Source organism: Puma concolor, chromosome D1, assembly GCF_028749965.1.
Source record: "Puma concolor isolate L17-30 chromosome D1, mPumCon1.1.hap2, whole genome shotgun sequence".
NCBI lineage: Eukaryota > Metazoa > Chordata > Mammalia > Carnivora > Felidae > Puma > Puma concolor.
The window spans coordinates 82378683-82402130 of record NC_141676.1 but is presented as its reverse complement, the minus strand read 5'-3'; the positions used below and the strand labels follow the sequence as shown (position 1 = coordinate 82402130).

General features: G+C 34.6%; 1 protein-coding gene across 3 annotated transcripts in view; it reads right to left on the bottom strand.

Moving 5' to 3' along the window:
* Positions 1 to 23448, bottom strand: part of CNTN5 (contactin 5) — a 1391028-nt gene that overhangs the window by 449355 nt on the left and 918225 nt on the right. For all 3 annotated transcript variants that reach the window (XM_086678621.1, XM_086678620.1, XM_086678619.1), the window contains one exon: positions 18353 to 18448. In XM_086678621.1, the coding sequence (XP_086534747.1) occupies positions 18353 to 18448 (96 nt within the window). The remainder of the gene's footprint in view (positions 1 to 18352; positions 18449 to 23448) is intronic.

The window sequence follows — 23448 nt, the reverse complement described above, 5'->3', positions numbered from 1 at the left end:
ACCAAAGATGAATAGAAAATCTGAATAGACTGATTACAAATAATGAAACTGAATCAGTAATCAAAAACCAACAAAAAAATAAATGTCCAGGAATGATGGATTCACATGTGAATTCTACCAGAAATTTAAAGTAGTGTTAATAAATATTCTCCTCAAACTAATCCAAAAATAGAAAAGGAAAGCTTTAAAATGCATTCTATGAGGGCAGCATTACTGTGATACCAAAACCAGACAAAGACACCACAAAAAAGAAAACTACAACCAACATCCCTGATGAACTTAGATACAAAAATCAACAAAATATTGGCAAACAACATACAGCAATACATTACAAAGATCATTTACTATGATCAGGTGGGATTTATTCCTGGGATGCAAGGATGATACCATATTCACAAATCAATCAATGCCATATACCACATCAACACAACAAGGAATAAAAATCATATGATTATCTCAATAGATGCAGAAAAAGCATGTGACAAGGTTTACCATATTCATGACAAAAAATTTCAACAAAATGGGGCTAAAGGAAACATACCTCAACATAATATAGGCCATCTATGAAAAACCCATAGTTAACCTCTTCCTCAATGGTGAAAATTTGAGAGCTTTCCCTTTAAGGTCAGGAATAAGAGAAGGATGTCCACTCTCACCGCTTTTATTCAACATCTATTCAAAGTTATTCAAACTATTCAAACTATTCCTAGTTACAGTAATCAGAAAATAAAAATAATTAAAGACATCCATATTTGTAAAGAAGAGGTTAAACTGTCACTATTCGTAGACAACATGATACTGTAGATAGAAAATACTAAAGATTCCACCAAAAAATTGAGAGAGTAAGCAAATTCATTAAAGTGGCGGGATACAAAATTAATACTCATAAATTGGTAGCGTTTCTATATGCTAACAACAAAGTTGCATAAAGAGAAATTTAAAAAAAAACACTATTTACAACTGCATCAAGAAGAATAAAATACCTAGGAATACATCCAACTAAAGGAGTGAAAGATCTGTACTCTGTAAACTATAAGACACTGATGAAAGAAACTGAAGATGACACAAACAAATGGAGGATATTCCATGCTTATGGATTGGAAGAATTAATATTGTTAAAATATCCATACTACCTAAAACAATCCACAGATTAAATGCAATCCCTGTCAAAATAACATTTTTCACAAAACTAGAACAAGTAGAGTACTCAAATTTGTATGGAACCACAGAAGATCCCCCAAAAGCCAAAGAAATACTGAGAAAGAACAAAGCTGGAGGTATCATAGTTCCTGATTTCAAGGTGTGCTACAAAGGTGTAGTAATCAAAACAGTATGATGCCGGCACAAAAACAGACACAGAGGTTAATAGCAGAGGAAAGAGACTCCAGAAATAGACACACATATTGGACAGCTACATGTAAATGAACAAAACTGTGTGGCTTTTTAATATCCTATGCAAAAATAAAATCAAAAATGATTAAGGACTAAATGTGAGACCTGAAACTACAAAAATCCTAGAAGAGAACACAGGCACTAATTTCTCTGACATTAGCCATAGAAACATTCTTCTAAATGTGTCTCCTAAGGCAAGGAAAAGCAAAAATAAATAGTTCGGACTAAATCAAAATAAAAAGCTTCTGTACAGTAAAGGAAATAACCAACAAAGCAAAAAGACAATGTACTGAATTGGAGAAGATATTTTCAAATGATATATCCAATAAGGGTTAATATCCACAATATATAAAAAACTCATACAACTGAACATTGAAACAAAACAAAAACAAAAACAAAAAAACAAGCTGATAAAAAAATGAGCAGAGGACATGAATAAACATTTCTCCAAAGAATGCATACAGATGGCCAACAGACACATGAAAAGATGCTCAACATCACTTATTATCAGTGAAATGCAAATCAAAACCACACTAAGATATCATCTCACACCTACCAGAATGGTTAAAATACAAAACACAGGAAACAACTAGTGTTAGCGAGGATGTGGAGAAAAAGGAAGCCTTGTGTACTATTGGTGGGAATGTAAATTGGTACAACCACTGTGGAATACAGTATGGAAATTCCTCAAAAATTAAAAATATAAATATCCTATGTTTCAATAATTCCGCTACTGGATATTTATCCAGGGAAAATGAAAACATTAGTTTAAAAAAAAAATAAATGCTCCTCTACATTAATTGCACCATTATTTACAAGAGTCAAGTCATGGAAGCAACCTAAGTATTCATCAATAGATGAATGGTTAGGGGCGCCTGGGTGGCGCAGTCGGTTAAGCGTCCGACTTCAGCCAGGTCACGATCTCGCGGTCCGGGAGTTCGAGCCCCGCGTCAGGCTCTGGGCTGATGGCTCGGAGCCTGGAGCCTGTTTCCGATTCTGTGTCTCCCTCTCTCTCTGCTCCTCCCCCGTTCATGCTCTGTCTCTCTCTGTCCCAAAAATAAATAAACGTTTAAAAAAAAAAAAAAAAAAAAAAAAAAAAAAAAAAAAAAAAGATGAATGGTTAAGGAAAATGTGGTATATATACACAATGCAGTATTAAACAGCCATAAAAATGATGAGATCATGCCATTTGAGACAACATAGATGCACCTGGAAGGTATTATGCTAAGTGAAATAAATCAGACTGAGAAAGAAAACTACCATATGATTCCACTCATAAATGGAACCCCCTCCAAAAAAAATAATAAACAAAAAGCAGAATCAGAACTATGAACACAAACTAATGGTTGCCAGATTGGAGGAGGGTGGGGCAAAATGGGTGAAGGGGAGAGGGAGATACAGGCCTTCCATATGGAAGGAGTAAGTCACAGGAATAAAAAAGGAGAATGTAAGGAATAGTCAATGATAATGTAATAGCTATGTAATGGGACAGATAGTAGCTATATTTGTGGTGAACACAGCATAATGAATTAACTTGTCAAATCACTCACTTTTACACCTGAAACTAATGTAATACACAGTGCCACTGTTATTGGTATGATCAGTTAAGTGGCATTAACATTAATCACCCTCCACTTTTTCCCAAGTAGAAATGGAAGGAATCTTAACCATGAAAAGAAGAAAATATAAATATGTGTGCTATAAAGACTACGTATGTACAGAAAAGAAAAATGTACATGGCATTACAAAAAGAAGCAAACAATAGATATTAGCATTAAATAAAATGATATTTTTTTCAAACATAAAATGATAGCAACATAACAAGAGTAGGAACAAGAATTTCACAGAGCTGCACAAATATAAATACTAAAATCAATTTATGTTCATGAAGAAAATGTATATTATGTATATACTTGCAATATAAAATTAAAAATCACACAAAACGTATATTATTCACTCAAAGATTTATATTCTAATGTTCACAGAAAATTTATTCACAATAATCTAAATTTTAAAACAGCCCATAATCAACTGGTGAATGGATAAATAAACCATGGTACTTTATGATAATGGGATATCCAACAATCAAAATGAGCTACTGATTCAGTAACATGGATGAATCTTAAAAACACTATGTTCAATGAAAGAAGCCACGCTCAAGATATGACATGCTATATGATTTTCTTTAAAATGATGTTTGGAGAACACAAAATTTAAGAATAGACAGCAGATCAATGACTGTCAGGGGTGAGAGTTGGAGGAGGAAATTGACTATAAAGAAACATCAGGGAACTTCTTATGAAGATGGAAATATTCTGTCAAAATTATGAATGTGGTTACATAACTTCACTCTTTACCCTTTTTTAATGTTTGTTTGTTTGTTTGTTTGTTTGTTTAGAGAAAGAGGGAGAGAGAGAGCATGATCATGAGGGAGGAGGAACAGAAAGAGAGAAAAAGAGAGAAAGAGAATCCCAAGCAGAGACTTGCGGTGTCAGCACTGAGCCTGAAGACCTGGGGCTTGATCCCACAACTGTGACGTCATGACCTGAGCTGAAATCAAGAGTCAGATGCTCAAATGACTGAGCCACCCAGGTGCCACTCCATTCTGTATTCTTAAAGCTCATTGAATTGTACACAAAAATGTTGATGTTCATTATATGTTAATTAACTTTATTAATGTATACATTAATATACCTAATTAAAGTAATCTATATTTAGTAAGTGATATAAAATAAAGAGAAAAAGTATTAATGACTCAAATTTTCCAATTAAGAGCATTAGCCAAAATTCCTAAAATGATGACAACACTGTCTATTTATTTGTATTTTTCTACAGTAAGATTTATGTTAAATATGATTAAGTAACAACATCACTGCATTTCTTGAAAATAAAATAATAAAGAATGATAATTTACCTTCTGAAAAATGCAGAAATGAGGTATTGAAGATGGGTGTTTTTAACTAGCCTTATAAACTGGTTTAAGGTTAGTTAGCTGTATCTATTGAGCACCTGATACATTCAAGACCATGTTTGCAGACATATAAAAGATACAAAGAGGCAAAGACTGCCTCAGCTGTCCATATAAAGTAAGAAAGATGTCAGAAATGACTTTCATGCAGTGGAGTATGTGATAGGAATCAGACAAGAGAGGAAAATTTGTAGGCACGTAAGAATACTGATAAGGTATAGGCAAGAAAAGAATGAATCTTTTCTTAGTTGATTATAAAAAGATAAAGTAAAGGAAGTATCATCACAATCACTAAGTTATGGAATATTTACAATGCAGTAGGCACTATGTTAAGCACCATACATATGTTATCTCATTGACACTTTTCAACTACCACATATAGGTGCAAATTTGAAAATAAGGAATTATGAAAAAGCAGACTATATTATTTCCCCAAGGTCACTCTACTGGTAAATGACAGAGTCAAATCCTCCAATACATTCCCTGTTTGGATTAAGCTTAAGCTATTTTGAGTTAGGTTTGTAACATGTGCAACCGAGAAGTGCTAATAATGTATGATGATGATGATGATGATGATGATGATGTTATTATGTATTTTCATTCCCTGCCCCCATACCAGCATAGATATTGTAAAAAGAAGGAAGGGTCACAAAGAATTAGGGGAAAAGTGATATTATCTTTAAAAAAAAAAGGCCTGGGAAGATAATTTTGGTTTTCTGCATGCTTCTTTATGGATCATGAGCTAGAAATAGATTTTATATATTTGAATATCTGAGAAAAATGGAAGAGATTAATGAAAAGTATATGGATTTCAAATGCTATAATTATATGCCACAAATAATGCTTTATTACAGCATGGGTAGCCTCATACATTTTTGTCCTATCTGTGGCTACTTTTATGCTACAGAAGCAGAGTTGAGTAGCTGTGACAGAGATCATATGGAACATAAAGTAAAAAAAAAAAAAAATATTTACTAGTTGGCTATTAATACAAAAAGGCTGCTAACCCCTGACTGAGAGGAATTCAACTTTGAAAAGTCGTGCTTAGTTGAGTGAGCTAAATGTAGTATGAACAAAGAATAGTAAGATTTCCCAGAGAAGAAAGAAAAGAACTGGACTTTGTCATTGTTGCTTAACTATTATTTTCTGTGCTAAAGAGTCTTCATCTAAAGCTGGCATCTGCTTTTGTTTTCCTTGGCTTTTCTTTTTTGAATCAATGTGATGGTTGTCTGTTTCTCTCAAAGATCTATTATATTGTTTAATTACCTGAGAAGAAGTTTGGGGAAAATAATACTAATATATTATTTTGTTTTAAAATATTCTATAATTTCAAGGCTCTTATTTTACCGTTTTTCAAGGGTAGAAACTGAAGCTAGGGTAAATTTTATTCCTTCCCTTCTGAACCAACTTTCTAGCAATTAGTATAATGGGGATTCACATCCAGCTATCTGACTCCATTATGTGTTTCTTTTTACCATCTTCCTTTATTGGGTCAGAGTCAATGAGAAGGTAAAATTTCTTTGGTACATCACAGAATGTGAAAAAAAAGCGGGGAGGGGGGAGTATTGGGATGCCTGGGTGTCTCCTTCAGTTGGGCATCCACCTCTTGATTTTGGCTCAGGTTATGATCTCATGGTTCCTGAGTTTGACCCCTGCTCTGCGCTGACAGGAGGAGCCTGCTTGGGAGTCTCTCTCTCGGTCTCTGTCGGTCCCTCTGCTACTCGTACTCTCTCTATCTCTACCTCAAAATGAATTTAAAGTATTTAAAAAAATTTTAAAAAAAGGAGTATTAAATTTTTCAAAAAATGTAAGGCCTTAAATTTATAAACTCATTAATTTAATCTAACGTGGCTGTATTTTGTCACACTAATTTCACTGACTGTTCTACTGCCTTGTCCAAACTAAAGGAGTAAGCCGCTTGCTCTCCTGAACCACTGTTTCTCACATCTTCTGTGTAGAGTATCTCATAGAGAGGGGAAAAATAGACTATGTTAACAAATTGGGAATATGTGGTCAAATCCAATTAAATAACCAAACATAATTAAATAAACTCAAGTTTAGCATGTAGAAATCCCAAACAAATATAGGGAACAAGATCAGGGTTATTTCAGTTTCTAAATCTTTTCTGCTGTGCCTAAATATTCTGCAACAAACTCAGGTTGAAGTGTTTGCTTTCTGATATTTGGCTTTTTGTGTATAAATTTTGTCAGATACAGTTAAAAAACCAAATACTCTAAAACACATTGAATTTTCCTTTCCAGTGACATCTAGAGGACATATTGAAACAAAGAATAGTTCATGCAAGAAAAGAATAAAGGCATATACTTTAAAACAGATTTGTGAAAATTTTAAGGGAATGTCAATTTGTACCTGTTGATAAGCACCAAGTTCAGAAACTAATTAAACCTTTTGTAACAAATACTTCACCAGATAACGTACTTTGGGTTGAAACAGTATTTTTGTGTGTAATTTAAGGGTATAAAAATTGTATTATTATTTTAATACTCACATAGGAAAACATGAATAATAAAAAAATAAAAATTTCTCATTTCTTTATCATTTTATTCAATGTACTTGAATATTCACCTGTTCTGTCTGCCTTTTAAATTACTGTTGAGATAGAGACATGGTAAAAATATTAAAATGTTTACATACACATAATTTATTTTCATGTATTATTTATACACTTGATTTTGGCAGTACAGAATATTTAACTCAGCTAACAATTTGGCCAAGTCAATAAAAGTAATTGATGAAATTACTAATTCATTTGAATTAATGTAATAAACATGTTAACCAGTGGCTTCTGTAGACAGAAAATGAATTTCCAATAAAATTTCACAATGATGTTGTGGAAAGACCATATGATATAGTCAAAAGGACATTGGGCTTAGAGTTACACAAGCCCGAATCTCTGGCATTTTATTTATTAGATGTAAAACTTTGGACAAGTTACTTCTGAGCACAAAATCCCCATTTGTATAATGAAGGTAACAATAATAAACTTACAAAGCAGGGATAAAGATTAAATAAGACACTACATGGAAAATATAAAAAATTGGTTTTCATTCCTAATCTTTATCCTAATGACATAGTTGACCCTCTTCAGAATTTAATAATAGAATTCCCTGAGTCCTAATAATTTAACTCAAGTCTACTTGATTACAAGATTTTTTTAGGACAGAAAAATCATAATCCCATGACAATAAAGACAGATTGGTAACTTTTAAAATTAATCACAACATTTTAGGTACTTGATCTATCTTTTTCCATCTTGCTAATCTCTTTTTGGTCAGTTATTTATAACACATTAGAATACAACACTAATATATTGCAAAGTGAAACTGCACATTTTGCAAAATTGTGGCTGTCACAAAGTTAATGAAGATACGTTTGAAAAGTGTCTCCTTTCATTAGACCTTATTTACTAATCAATGAAGATATGATGAAGTACCAGAAACTGCAAGAATATGGACTCCACATGTTTCAACATAATAGTGACTGGAAATAATTGAGAAGTCTTGAGAAAATTGTTGAACTTATCAAATATTTTCGAGCCAATTACTTTTTAAGAATTACTTGTTATGAGGGGTGCCAGGGTGGAGCAGTTGATTGAGCATCCAACTTTGGCTCAGGTCACAATCTCATGGCTTGTGGGTTCAAGCCCCACTTAGGGCTGTGTGTTGACAGCTCAGAGCATGGAACCTGCTTCACATTTTGTGTCTCCCTTTCTGTCCCTCCCCCGCTCATACGCTATCTCTCTCTGTCTCAAAATAAGTAAACATAAAAAAAAAAAAAAAAAAAAAAAAAACAGACTTACTTGTGATCTTGGCACAAAGTTAAATATGAAGCATGGAGTGACAACCTATCTTACTATTTTATAGGAAAAAGAATGCCAAAAACACTTGAGGTTTTTTTCCTAATAGTTATGGTTATTTCAGAATTTTAAAGTTATGAGACAGATTTTATAATGTAATATGTAATTTTTTAATAAAAAAGTATCAACCAAAATATTTCATTTTCACTTTTGTAAAATTTCTGTTCCCATTTTATATAGATGTGCCCTAAGGAGATAATTTCTGGTACCAGCAATCCTAGGATAAATAGGCTCTCTGAAGATAGCAATGATACCTAGTGTCCTTTTACTTTATTGTCAGGATTCATTTTTCCTTTCAGTGATCTCTTTCACTTCTCAGACCTTCAGATTCACATTTCCAAGTGCCCCTCCTCATCTTACAATTGCCTTTTGTCAGTTTGATGTCAACTAAGCCATGCCAAATGGTAATTAATGTTAGCAGATAATGATTTTTTTTTTTCAACATTTATTTATTTTTTGGGACAGAGAGAGACAGAGCATGAACGGGGGAGGGGCAGAGAGAGAGGGAGACACAGAATCGGAAACAGGCTCCAGGCTCTGAGCCATCAGCCCAGAGCCCCGACGCGGGGCTCGAACTCACGGACCGCGAGATCGTGACCTGGCTGAAGTCGGACACTTAACCGACCGCGCCACCCAGGCGCCCCAGCAGATAATGATTTAAGGTGTCACTTCTCTCATAGAAATTGTGTTTTAAAGAGGATTCTTTAAGACAGATCTTCAAGACAAAAATGAATTTAATGCTCACTATCCTCCAAGCATTGGGCTAATTGCATTACATAAACTATTTCTTAATTCTTGCTACAATTCTTTGAGGCAATTTTTATTATTCCTTCTTTATAGCTAAGATAAGGCTTCATTTAACAAATAAAGCCAATAGAAAGTTTCAGAGCTAGGATGGGAATCCCTGGCTGTCTGAGTCCAAATCCCAGGTGAAATATTATGGTTAGTATACTCTTTGAAAGCAGAGACTATCTCATATTTCTTCATCACACTGTTTGGGGGGGGCATGTATTTATGTTCTCTAAATTTGCTGGGGCTCTCTAAATTTGTTGGGCTCTGCACACATAGTGCAGAGCCTGCTTGGAATTCTAGCTCGCTCTCTCTCTCTCTCTCTCTCTCTCTCTAAATAAGTAAATAAACATTATTATTTTTCTTATTTGTTTACTTGTACAATATCAGTTCCCTCCATGGGTTTGAGGCTGGTGAACCTACCTGTTTTAAATTACAGTGAAGTAAAAATGTATTCAATCTAGAGAAAACAAAAACTCTTTTTTTTCTTTAATAGAAAACATTTCAGCTAAAATGTTACAGCTTAGACAGGAGAACTGAAGGGTTCCTTAGATCTATCATAACCAATACTTCATAGGGAAGGAGTCTCAGGCCTATGGGGCATTGAAGTGTTCCTAGGGTTTAGCATCTGGGTCAGGACCAGGGGGGGCCCTTAATCCTCCAGTGTCAACTGCTGTTTGAGTATTTTTTTTAATTGAATAAATTATGTTACAACAAGATTAAAATTAGAAAGTATTAAAAGGACAACCAAGTGCATTATGCTCCTGTGTTTTATGTATGCTCAGATATAGGCTTTTCTATAGCTCATTTATTTTCTAAATTCAGCTATAGTCTATGATGGCTGAAAACACATAGTAGGAACAAAGAAAATAATTTTTTGTCTATAAATCTTCTCATAATGCCTTAATCCACTTTCCTTGGTGCTTCTTTGGTAATCAATTATTATGGTTTTATTATCCTTTTCTCTGAGACCAGTTCAGCACTAGCATTCCTCATGAGTGACATGTGATCAAAAGAGTAATGGTAGAGGGACTGGTTGGCATGGAGAGCATGTTTGAGAGAGTTGGACCTGTGTCCATGATTTGGAATTTCAAGAAAGCTGATATATCAAAGACTGGGGACTTATTCTGTCTGGGACGCAATCCCACATAATTTAATAAGATCTTTACTTTACAATACAACCCTGAGTTTCAAAATTACTAAACTTACAGAGGTTTTTTGTTTTTTTTTTGGTTGTTTTTTTTTTTTATTCTTTTTTAAAAAATTTTTTTTAACATTTATTTATTTTTGAGACAGAGTGAGACAGAGCATGAATGGCGGAGGGTCAGAGAGAGAGGGAGACACAGAATCTGAAGCAGGCCCCGGGCTCTGAGCTGTCAGCACAGAGCCTGATGTGGGGCTTGAACTGCGAGATCATGACCTGAACCAAAGTTGGACACTTAACCGAGTGAGCCAACCAGGCGCCTCTTGGTTGTTTTGTTTTTGTTTTTTGTTTTTTTTTTTTTTTATTTTTTTTTCAACGTTTATTTATTTTTGGGTCAGAGAGAGACAGAGCATGAACGGGCGAGGGGCAGAGAGAGAGGGAGACACAGAATCGGAAACAGGCTCCAGGCTCTGAGCCATCAGCCCAGAGCCCGACGCGGGGCTCGAACTCACGCACCGTGAGATCGTGACCTGGCTGAAGTCGGACGCTTAACCGACTGCGCCACCCAGGCGCCCCTCTTGGTTGTTTTTTTTTAGCAACCAAAATACTTTTCAGCTGGTGTGGTTAACAATCCAGAAAAAAATTTATATTTATTTTCTCATAGATGAATAACTACTTCAGTATCCAATCAAGATGTTTTCATTCACAGATGTTACTGACAGGAGTTAATATTGTTCACTTGGGAAGTAACAGATATTTTGCAAAAAAAAAAAATCAATCCTAGCTTTTACTTTACGTCACACAAAAAATGTGCATTGTACATCTGTTTAAGGTAATGAGAACATGTATCTTTGGGCTTATTCTGAATACTATTTAATCTTCTGTGGAACGTAATGTTTTGTAATTTTATGTAGCACTACTGCATTATAGTAGCTGCTATACTTTGAAATATTAATATTTGAATTAGGTCACCCAAATATCTGTAATAAATATGGGTTGTAATAAACTAACAGCATGATGCTGATAGAAACTGTCTAAAGCACTATAAAACTCAACTGTTAGAATAAGCAAACTTATTTAGTTATTTAACATGAATTTAATGAATGTCTGCTGTTAGGTGTGCTAAATTTTGTACCCTAAAGAACATATAATCTTGTAGGAGTAGAGAAAAATATCAGTAAACTTTTACCTCCAATATTTTACTTAACATAACAACATTATGATAAAATGGTTGGGAAGTAAGATGGTGAAGTAGTAGGAAGGTTTGCCTGGGTTTGCCTCAAAAACAACTGAATAAATATCAAATAATTCTGAATACCCAAGAAATCAATCTGAAGACTGATGGAACAAAATGCACAACTAGTGGGAGAGAAGAGGCCACATAAAGGGAATTAGAAAGTGTGAAGGTGAGAATTGAAGAAGGAAAGGAGAAAAAGATGACAGATGCCGCAGAGGGGGGGAGTCCTGATACGGAGAAAGAAGAAAGAGAGAGAGGGGAACACAAGGAGAATCACAAAAGGAAAACACTTTCCCTAAGACATGGACTAGGAAAATGAGAGGGTCTGATTCTTGTGAGATTTTATAAGGAGCTGAGCTAAAAGACTAGAATTTTAGAGGTCTGTATCATGGCTGGTATGGAGCACAGTAGGTGTTATAGTGCTCCTGTAGAAGGAGGGAAAATAGCCCAGTAGTTGATGGTGAGATCTGAGGATCTCCGGCACTCACTGGGAGAGGTGGTCCCCCCCTTCTTGGAATGGATCTGGGTGAGGTGGCATTGCCTCTCTGGGGACAAAAGAGCTAATGGGTGCCACTACTATCCCTTTCCCCTTAACATAGGTGCAGAGATGGCTTCTGGAGGAGGCTAACCTGGACACTGGCTCTTTGCTGCACTTTACTCTCAAATCCATTCCCTTGTGCTTTGGTGCAACAGCCCTTGTGGAACAAACCAGCATTAGTCCCAGCATGGAGAGACCCTCCCCAGCATAGGTCCCCACGAGGCCAGATTCCTGCAAGTTTGTAGTTTTGAAACTTAGCCAACCTCCCTGGGAGAGAACACAGGTGTACTGTATTGCCAGGTGGCCAGATGGCCTAGACACAGTCAGGGTGAGGGAGGGATCTGAGAGAAGCCTGGGAAACGTGAGGGGGAGATTGTTACTCTGGAAAGGCTTCCCAGACAGCTATGGGTTTGAACTCCCCTATCCAGGATGGGAGATAGGGCTGGCACTATTTCTCTTCCTCACCCCTGGCATAAGCTGACTTCAGTGAGCAGAACAGCACCAATAGTGGTGATCTAAACTGCTTACACAAAGCTCCACCTACTGCACTCAGCAGGTGCTGCTTTTCTAGGGCAAGTGTGAAGAGAACCAGGGTAGTAGACACCTCCTCTAGAAGACCAACACAAGTTCCCTCCACACACATATCTACTGACCATAGAATTCTGCAAAGCTTCAGCTATCTAGGAAATAGTGTCAGGTTTCTTTCAGCAAGCAGATCAGAGCACACCTAGATAAAACTCACCACCCTCTGAACAAGGCCAAACTCTCACCAATGCAGGCAAGGAGAAACTCTGCAGTGGACTGACCTGAGGGAAAGAACAGCCAAACACAACAGCAGAGAGCACAAAGCATACACCAGAGACACTTCCTGAAGGACCAGACCCTGGAAAGTATATGGCCTCTTCTTCATAAAGCCATTACATTAAGGAACATGAAAAATAATAGGCTTTTCTAACACACAGAAGGCAGACCTAGACAAAATTCCAAGATGAGGAAATTCATACCAAAAGAAAGAACAAGGAAAGGTCACAGCTAGGAATCTAATCCAAATATAATTGCTTGAGGGATAATTTAAAGCAACAATCATAAGGATACTAACTGGGTTTGAGAAAAGAATAGAAGATATGAGGGAATCCCTTAATGCAGAGATAAAAAAAAATCTAACAACTAGTTAGGCCAAAATAAAAAAAAAAAAATGCTATAACCAAGATGTGAAACTGACTGGACATATTACCCACAAGTATGGAAGAATCGGAGGAAGGAAAAAAGTGATGTAGAAACTAAAATAATGGAAAATAATAAAGCTGAACAAAAGAGAGAACGAAGAATTATGGAACACGAGAATAGACTTAGGGAACTCAGTGACTCTATCAAACATAATAACTGTCAGAGAAAAGGGGGAAGAAAGTTTATTTGAAGAAATTATAGTTGAAAACTTACCTAATATGGAGAAAGAAAGAGACACCAAAGTCCAGGAAGCACGGAAAACTCCCATCAAAATCAACAAAAGCAGGCCAACACCAAGACAGAGCATAGTTAAATTTGCAAAATATAGAGATAAAGAAAAAAGTCTAAAAGCAACAAGAGAAAAGAAGTCGTTAACTTACAAGGGAAGACAAAAAAAGGCTAGCAGACAATCTCTCCATAGAAATTTCACAGCCACCAGAAGGGAGTGGCATGATACATTCAGCATGAGAATGGGAAAAATATGTAGCCAAGAATACTTTATCCAGCAAGGCTATCTTTCAGAAAACAAGGAGACATAAAGAGTTTCCCAGAAAAACAAAAACTAAAGGAGTTCATGACCACTAAACCAACCCTGCAATAAATATTAAGGAGACTCTTTGAATGGGAGAGAAAACCCAAAGTGATTAAAAACTAGAAAGGAACAGACAAAATCTCCAGAAAAAAACGATTTGAAAAGTAACACAATGACTCTAAATTCATATTTATCAATAATCACTCTGTATGTAAATGGACTAAATGCTCCAATCAAAAGATACTGGGCATCAGAATGGATCAAAAAAACAAGACCCATCTATATGCCACCTACAAGAGACTCATTTTCGACCTAAAGACACCTTCAGATTGAAAGAGAAAGGATGAAGAAACATTTATTGTGCTAATAGAAAGCCAGAAGTAGACATACTTTTGTCAGACAAATGAGATTTTAAACAAAAGACTGTAACAAGAGATGAAAAGAAGGGCACTATATCATAATAAAGGGGTCTGTACAACAAGATGTAACAATTGTAAATGTCTATGCCCCCAACTCAAATATACAAAACAATAACAAACATAAAGGAAATAATTGAGGGGCACCTGGGTGGCTCAGTTGGTTAAGCGTCCGACTTCCGGCTCAGGTCATGATCTCGCGGTCCGTGAGATCTGTGCTGACAGCTCAGAGCCTGGAGCCTGTTTCAGATTCTGTGTCTCCCTCTCTCTGACCCTCCCCCGTTCATGCTCTGTCTCTCTCTATTTCAAAAATAAATAAACATTAAAAAAATTTGAAAAAAGGAAATAATTGATACAATAATAGTATGGGATTTTACCACCCCACTTACATCAATGGACAGGTCATCTAAGCAGAAAATCAACAAGACAACAATGAATTTGAATGACACACTGGACCAGATGGACTTAACAGATATATTCAGAATATTTCATCCTAAAGCACCAGAATACACAATCTTAAGTGCACATGGGACATTCGCCAGAATAGATCACATACTGGGTCACAAATCAGGCGTTACCAAGTAAAAGAAGATTGAGATCATACCATGCATAATTTCTGACCACAATGCTACAAAACTTGAGGTCATCCACAAGAAAAAAAAAATTTGGGAAGACCACAAATACATGGAGGTTAAAGAACACCCTAATGAAGAATGAGTGGGTCAACCAGGAAATTAAAGAAGAAATACATATATTCTATATAGAAAATATATGTATGTGTGTGTGTATAATGTGTGCATATACATATATATGCATATATATATATATATATATGTATATATATATATATATATACACACACACACAAATGAAAATGAAAACAAGACAATCCAAAACCTTTGGAATGCAGTAAAAGCAGTCATAAGAGGAAAGTATATATCAATACAGGCCTACCTAAGGAAGCAAGAAAAATCTCAAATATGTAACCCAAATATGTAACACCTATAGGAGCTATAAACAACAACAACAACAACAACAACAACAACAAATGAAGCCTAAAGGCAACAGAAGAAGAGAAATAATAAAGATCAGAGTAGAAATAAATGATATAGAAACAAACAAACAAAAACAGAACACAGCAATGAAATTAGGACCTGGTTTTTGAAAGAATTAATAAAAATTTTAAAGCCCTAGCCATGCTTACCAAAAAGAAGATAAAGGAACTAAATAAATAAAATAATTACTGACAAGGATCACAACCAATACCACATAAATGCAAACAATTATAGGAGAATATCATGAAAAATTACAGGCCAAAAAATGGGTAATCTGGAAGAAATGGATACATTCCTAGAAAAATATAAACTACCAAAACTGAAACAGGAAGAAATAGAAAAACTGAACAGACCCATAACTAGCAAAGAAATTGAATCAGTAATCCAAACTCTTCCAACAAACAGAAGTCCAGGGCCAGATGGCTTTCCAGGAGAATTCTACCAAACATTTAAAGAGGAGTGAATGCCTATTCTTCTCAAACTGTTCCAAAAACTAGAAATAGAAAGAAAACTTCCAAACTCATTCTATGAGGCCAGCATTAGCTTGATTACAAAACCAAAGACCCCACTAAAAACACAGAATTATAGGCCAATGTCTCTGATGAATATGGATGCAAAGTTCTCAGTAAAATATTAGCAAATCAAATCCAACAGTACATTAATACAATCATTCACCACCATCCATACTATATGGGATATATTCCTGGGTTCAATATTTGCAAATCAATGTGATACACCACATTAATCAAAGAAAGGATGAGAACCATATGATCCTTTCAATAGATGCAGAAAGAGCATCTGACAAAGTACAGCATCCACTCTTAATAAAACAGTCAACAAAGTAGGATTAGAGGGAACATATCTCAACATCATAAAGGTCACATATGAAAAACCCACAGCTAATATAATCCTTAATGGGGAAAAACTGAGCTTTTCCTTTAAGATCAAGAAAAAAGACAAGGATATACACTTTCATCATTGTTATCTAACATAGTACTGGAAGTCCTAGCCTCAGCAATCAGACAACAAAAAGAAATGAAAGGCATCCAAAGCAGCAAGGAAGAAGTAATTTCATTATTTACACATGACATAATACTCTATGTAGAAAACCCAAGGATTCTACCAAAATATTGATACATGAATTCATACATGAACTGATACATGAATTCAATAGTCACAGGAAAGAAAATCAAAGCGCAGAAATCTATTATATTTCTATACACCAATAATAAATCAGGAGAAAGAGAAATCAAGTAATTGATCCAAGTTATAACTGCACCAAAACCCATAAAATACCTAGGAATCAACTTAAGCAAAGCAGTAAAATATCTGTACTCTGAACTCTAGAACACTGATGAAAGAAACTGAAGAGGACGCAAAGAAATGGAAAAACATCATGTACTGGAAGAATTAATATTGTTAAAATGTTTAAACTATCCAAAGCAATCTATACATTTATGCAATCCCTATCAAAATACCATCAGCATTTTTCACAGACCTAGAACAAACAATCCTATAATTTGTATGGGACCACAAAAGACCCAGAATTGACAAAGCAATCTTGAAAAAGAAAAGTAAATCTGGATGCATCATAATTCCTGACTTCAAGGTATATTCGAAAGCTGCAGTGGTATGGTCAAGATGGTATGATATTGGTACAAAAATAAACACAGAGATCAATAGGATAGAAAAGAAAACCCAGAAATGGACCCACAACTATATGGTCAACTAATCTTTGACAAAGCAAGAAAGAATATCCAATGGGAAAAATACAGTCTCTTCAACAAATGATGTTGGGAAAACTGAACAGCAACATGCAAAATAATGAAAGTAGACCACTTTTCTACATCATACACAAAAATAAATTCAAAATAAAATTCCTACACATACACATTTAGAATGAAAGACCTAAAAGTGAGACAGGAAACCATCAAAATTCTAGAGAACACAGGCAGTAACCTCTTTGACATGGGATGTAGCAACTTCTTACTACATACATCTCCTGAGGCAAAAGAAACAAAAGCAAAAATGAACTATTGGGACTTATCAAGATAAAAATCTTCTTCACAGTGAAGGAAACAATCAACAAAGTTAAAAGACAACCTTCAGAATGGGAAAAATATTTGCAAATGACAAAAATGATAAAGTGTTATTATCCAAAATCTATAAAGAACTTATCAAACTCAACACCTAGAAAACAAATAATCCAGTTAAAAAATGGAGAGAAGACTGGAACAGAACTTTTTCCAAAGAAGACATTCAGAAGGCTAAAAGACACATGGAGAGATGTTCAACATCACTCGTCACCATCAGAGAAATACAAATCAAAACTACAATGAGATCTCACCTCACACCCGTCAGAATGGCTAAAATTACCGACATAGAAAATAACAGGTGTTGGCAAGGATGTAGAGAAAGGGGAACACCTCTTACACTGTTGGTGGGAATGAAAACTGAGGCAGCCACTATGGTAAACAGTATGGAGGCTCCTCAAACTGAGCCAGCCATGTACCCCCATTCTAATATTTCTTATGACATATATACAATAGCAACCATCTGGTGTTACTCTTACTGGTCTCAATCAGATATCACATTTTTATTTATTTACTCAATTATTAATGATGAAGGAAACAAAAGCAAGAAAAATGTGGTTTAAATTGAATTCCCATTCAGCCTGCGGCCCATTGATAGATGTCAGAGACCTGCAGCATGTAACACTTGCCAAAAAGTTTATGGCTGCCTTAATGACTTAAAGTTTACACTTCCTTAAAAACTAAAAACAAGCTTATCTTGACAATAGCTAAATTCAGGGTCCTGTGAGACCCTGCTTTCAGCATCCAGAAATTCCTTGGAGACTTAAGTTATCTATATCTCCACTCCCTCCACAAACTTGAGAGAATATACTCAGTCACTCCTCACAACCCCAGTGTAGGCAGAGACATAGCCACAACAATCAACAGTTTGAATGGCAATAAAATAATCTTGTCATAGGAGAGCAGTCTTCTGTCCGGTGGTATTTAGAGTATATGATTTTTAATTACTCAGCTGATACTCTGATACATTTCAAAAAAGTCATGCATATTTCACCTGGAATGTTTCCTAGTCAATACACTGTCTAAAAGAATGAGCATATAGTAAAAAAGAGCAGCAGCAATACAGAATGGGATCCTACTGTACCTGGTGAATGAGGCGGAGGAGAGCACATCAGAACAACCCCCTGGCCTTCCCTCACAGAGACTGCACTTCTTGTCCGGCCACTAAAATTTCCCAGATCTGTCAACATAACACAGGATTTAGATGCAAGGCTAAAAAAGTGGGGGAAAAACTTAAAGAATTACTACTTTTATAACTTGTGCCTACTTTTCTCTCATTATCCAGACAAGGTTTATTTTTATTTGTTAAGCTGTGATAGGAAGGTCTTAAAAATAAATACATACCATCCAATTTAAATACCACAATTTTCAGATTATATGCAACTGTACACTCTTTATTTCTATTGAGGGTGCATACAAGGTGCCAGTGTAGGAAGAAAATAGACAATACATTTATAACCCATTAAATAGTCCTTTTATTTCTTTATAATATTTCCTACATATTAATTTTTCTACTGTTAATAGAAGCCATTCATGCATAGTGAGAAGAGAAATAGAAGTGGTTAGGGGTACCTGGTGTCCAACCTGCTGCCTCATTATGTAATGCTAGGAATGGCATGTAAAACCAAGCATGAATTTTCCAAAGTAGAGACACTTGTGTGCTCTAGCAGAATATAATGAAGATATAAAGTATTCTTTATCTATGAGGGAAAAAGCCATGCTATTTTCATTTTATAGAAGCCTGGAATGGCTTGTGCAAATTAATTATACTCATCCATTTTGGTTACTCTGCAAATATTGTAGTTATCAAAATACTCCACTGTAAGTATGAAAGAGTATAGCATTGAACGGGGTTCAACTGTCTTTCCTTAAATTATATTGCACTTGTACAAATTGAAAATACTTTCTTAAAAACAGAGTGACCTAAAAAGAATGATATATATCATTCTATCTATTTCTATTATTGTTTATTAATCTATTCATAGCTCAGTATATATGGCCCTTTCCTCTTCTTGGGCTAGGTTGATCAATGATGTGATTTTAGAATAGTTTCCTAGAAACGGTAGGAGTTAAATATTTTAATAAATAAACATTGCTCCAGAATTATGAGTCTATGAAATATATTCCCATGGTGAAGAATGCTTCTTGAAAATGTTCTCCTTTTCTTTCCTTTATTCACCAATTGTGAGAGAGATTTTTTTTGAAACTTCCCATTACTTCATATTAAAATAGTATGTTACATAGTAATCCAATGTAGACTCTCAAATTTAATGTTTGTTAATCTGACAAAAGATGAGAGTAAGCAGTAAACAAAATATACTGAAATTATATGAAGGAGATAAATCACTAACTTTAATATCCTAAGAGGGATTCTATACCTTACTTTTTTTAGATATGTACAATAATTTACTGATTTAGTGAATGTACAAATCTTTTTTTTTAAATTTTTTTTAACGTTTATTTATTTTTGAGACAGAGAGAGACAGAGCATGAATGGGGGAGGGGCAGAGAGAGAGGGAGACACAGAATCTGAAGCAGGCTCCAGGCTCTGAGCCATCAGCCCAGAGCCAGACATGGGGCTTGAACTCACTGACAGGGAGATCGTGACCTGAGCTGAAGTTGGACGCTTAACCGACTGAGCCACCCAGGTGCCCCTCAAATCTTCTTAAATACATTCCAAATTACAAAGAACTAACAAACAGTGAAGGCCTAATGGCAAATAAATACAGAAGTATTCGTTATTGATGAAAGTGTTAGGATTTTACACATAATTCTATGTTTCATTATGAATAGTTAAGCATTTCACAAACTGTATAGATAAAAAAGAAAGAGTTTCTAATTCTACTTTTTTTGGTGATGGTTTAAGAACATACACAATAACTTCTGGTAAAGATAAGTTTACTCATTTTCAAATATGTGTGACTCAAGGCTTTAAATTCATATGTATTGATTCTTAGGGATAGAAGCTGTCTTTTTCCCAATAAATAATCTTAATATGAAAACAAGCATGTCAAGGTTTCTAATTTGACTCCCTTTGACTCTACTACTGGACACAGCACAAGAACCACACTGTGAGGCAGTGGTTGCATTAAGGCTGTGATATCTCTTTAGGGATTATATGGCTTTACTTTCCTTTTTTCATCCTCACTGAATTTATAAACTCTAAAAGGCTATTTGGATATTAATATATTAAAATTGAATTTCTGAAATGATTTCTGAAACATATATGTAACTTCCAATACATTTACTACATGTTTTGTTATGTTTATTATGACATTTCAAATTAACCTTATAGTTAAAAGAATATTTTAATAGAAAACAATCATAAGTATATAATGTTAGCAGATAGAAAGGTCTAAGAGGGATCTCTCCTGAAATACTTCATGAAGATAACACTGGTTGGTATAGTGGGTTGAGTAAATTTGGAAACAGGAAGGTTTTTCATCCCCGGAAATAAACACACACACACACACACACACACACACACACACACACACACAAACATACACACACACAAACACACACACACATTTCAAAAACCAGTGCCTAGAAAAGTGAATTAGTTTAAAGAGTTGGAGAGAGAAAGTTGCAAGAAATTGGCAAGAAGGAAAGTGCATAATGGGTTCTGGACACTGATCTTATGATCATATGTTAAATACAGTAGATTGGTTAGTTATTAGGGAGAAGTGAGGAAAAAGGGTCAAGGCACCAGGATAAATCGTATACAGTTAGGAATAAAGTGTTGAGGTTTATCTGTCTCTTGGGCTTTAATTTCCTAGTCTTAAATCTGTTCTGACTAAGTGACAATGTTTGGTGTATGGGAGTTGTGTGTTTGGAAGAAGGAATGGGAATCCAGTGTTTATTTAAATTGCAGTTGGTCCTGTAGGTGGTGCTAGTAAGTTTTAGACTGTCAATGTTCCAGGCATTCTCAATTAATTCTCTAACCTTAAAGGTGTGGTGAAACCAGTTAATTTACTATGAGTTATAAACTTAATAAAATTAAGTTTAAATTTTACAAAAACTAAACTATTAAAACAAGTAAAACACTTTAGATGTGAGACACTTGAGTTTTATTAATCACTAACATTTGGGTATTAGATTCCTATGTAAGATTGAAGAACTAAGATAGGTGTTTTTTCTGAGGGGTATCACAGCTTTAACTTCTGTGATTTCTATAGAAATGACTTACAGATTTTCTAATACTTGTTGCATCACCTGCAAAATTGTTGCATATTGAAGTCTTCTTTTATCACTTTTATTTTTTGTTGTTACTGTTGTTTCTGTTATCATTAGGATTACTCAGATCATTGTCAAATTTCTGTGTCTCACATACATATCCTGTAATATAAATTGGTTGTAGCTCATTCAGAAACTACCTTTAACATTCTAAAACAATAAAAAAGAGGAAATGAAGATAGATGAATAATAATCACACTAGCTACTAGCATACACACTCTATGATAGGCATTTTGGAGATTAAATATTAATTTCTCCATTTTAAAGATTACTAAACATATGTGAAGAGCAAATAGCAACTTGACAATGATTGCACGGTTAATAAGTAGTGAGTTGGCAAATCAAAATCAATGTGGTTGTTTAAAATAATGTATTAGCACAAAACCAATTCAATATTTAGAAGTTAGACTAAGTTGATTTCAGGACTTTAAAAATAATATTCATAAGGGTCTCTTATGAAAAATCATTTTCTGACAGATGATAGACCTATAGATGAAAATATTGAAGAATGGAAAAATAATTCTTACATTTATTTTGAGCAAGAATTGAGTTAGCATTTCTCGTACATAGTCATTTGTCTGCAGGTAAAATATTTCCTAAGACACTCTAAAAAAATATGATTATTAATAATAGTTTCTAAAATAAAAAATTGATTTTTGACTGGTACCTTGACTGAAAGCCATAGGAACTTGAAGCTTTGTGGTGTTCTTATTGGCAAATGTGAGCTCATAAACCTATGATCAATTTGTAAGCACAGAGGGCAAAGGCTTATTATCCCCACTGATTGATGAGGGGACATTGGCATTCACTAAGGTTAAATAACAGAAATAAAACTCATAGCCAGTATTTGAACCATTAAGATGACAAATTCATTTCTGGAATTAGCATGTTTCCATGTTAATAGGAGTTATTACAATACTCTTAATTTAAAATGTTTTAACAGATGTGGTTATTTCTTTAAATACTTACTTATTACACCACCTGAAGTAATCTACAATTCTTTAAAATAATTGTTATAAGTCCATGAATGTAACATCATATCACCTTTAAAAGTGTTAATTATTTAATAATGCTTTTGAAAATATCAGTTGGGTTAATTAGAGGTATCTCAAAAAATATACTCCTATTTATTACATGAAGATAAGAATTGAGATGTAGCTAGAGGTATGGTGAGGTAAATCTACAAGAGATCATGACAGCTACAATGAAACTTTCTTCATTCTCATTTTTCCTTCTTATATATAACAGGTCCGATGTACTCTTGCTGTGGCTTGCCATTTTCACTTGGCATATTATCAGATATTAATCATCCAGCCAAAGGTTTCACTAATTAAGAGGAAACCAAAGTACACCAGAGTATGTTTGCCTTGAAAGAGACAATTTTAACTACATTACAAGTAAAACAGTAAATTGTAATTGCTTTTATAAAAAGATCAATTATCCAGAGTGTGATAAAAATGTTTTTGATCTTAAGGTCTTTCCTTTGATATCTTGATGTATGTTACAAAAAGTTACTTTGATGGTGAATAATACATACAGTGAAATAATCTCAAAAGATAAAGTTATATATAAATTTGTTTGACTAATGTGATGATAGTCTATAATCCTGGCACAGGTTCTATACATGTGACATAACTTTCTACACTCTGGGTGAGCAATTATATAAATAATTCTTTTTTTCAACTTAAATAATGCTTCTTTCTTTTTTTACTTAAAAAGTTAATTCCAGTATAATTAACATATTTTGTTATGTTAGTTTTAGGTGTACTATATAGTGATTCAGCAATTCTACACATTACTCAGGGCTCATCATGGTAAGTGTGCTCTTAATCTCTTTCACCTATTTCACCCAACTCCCCTTTTCCCCTCTGGTAGCCATCAGTTTGTTCTCTATCGTTAAGATATAAAAAACTATTATTTTCTTACTTCTAAGTTCAAATTTGG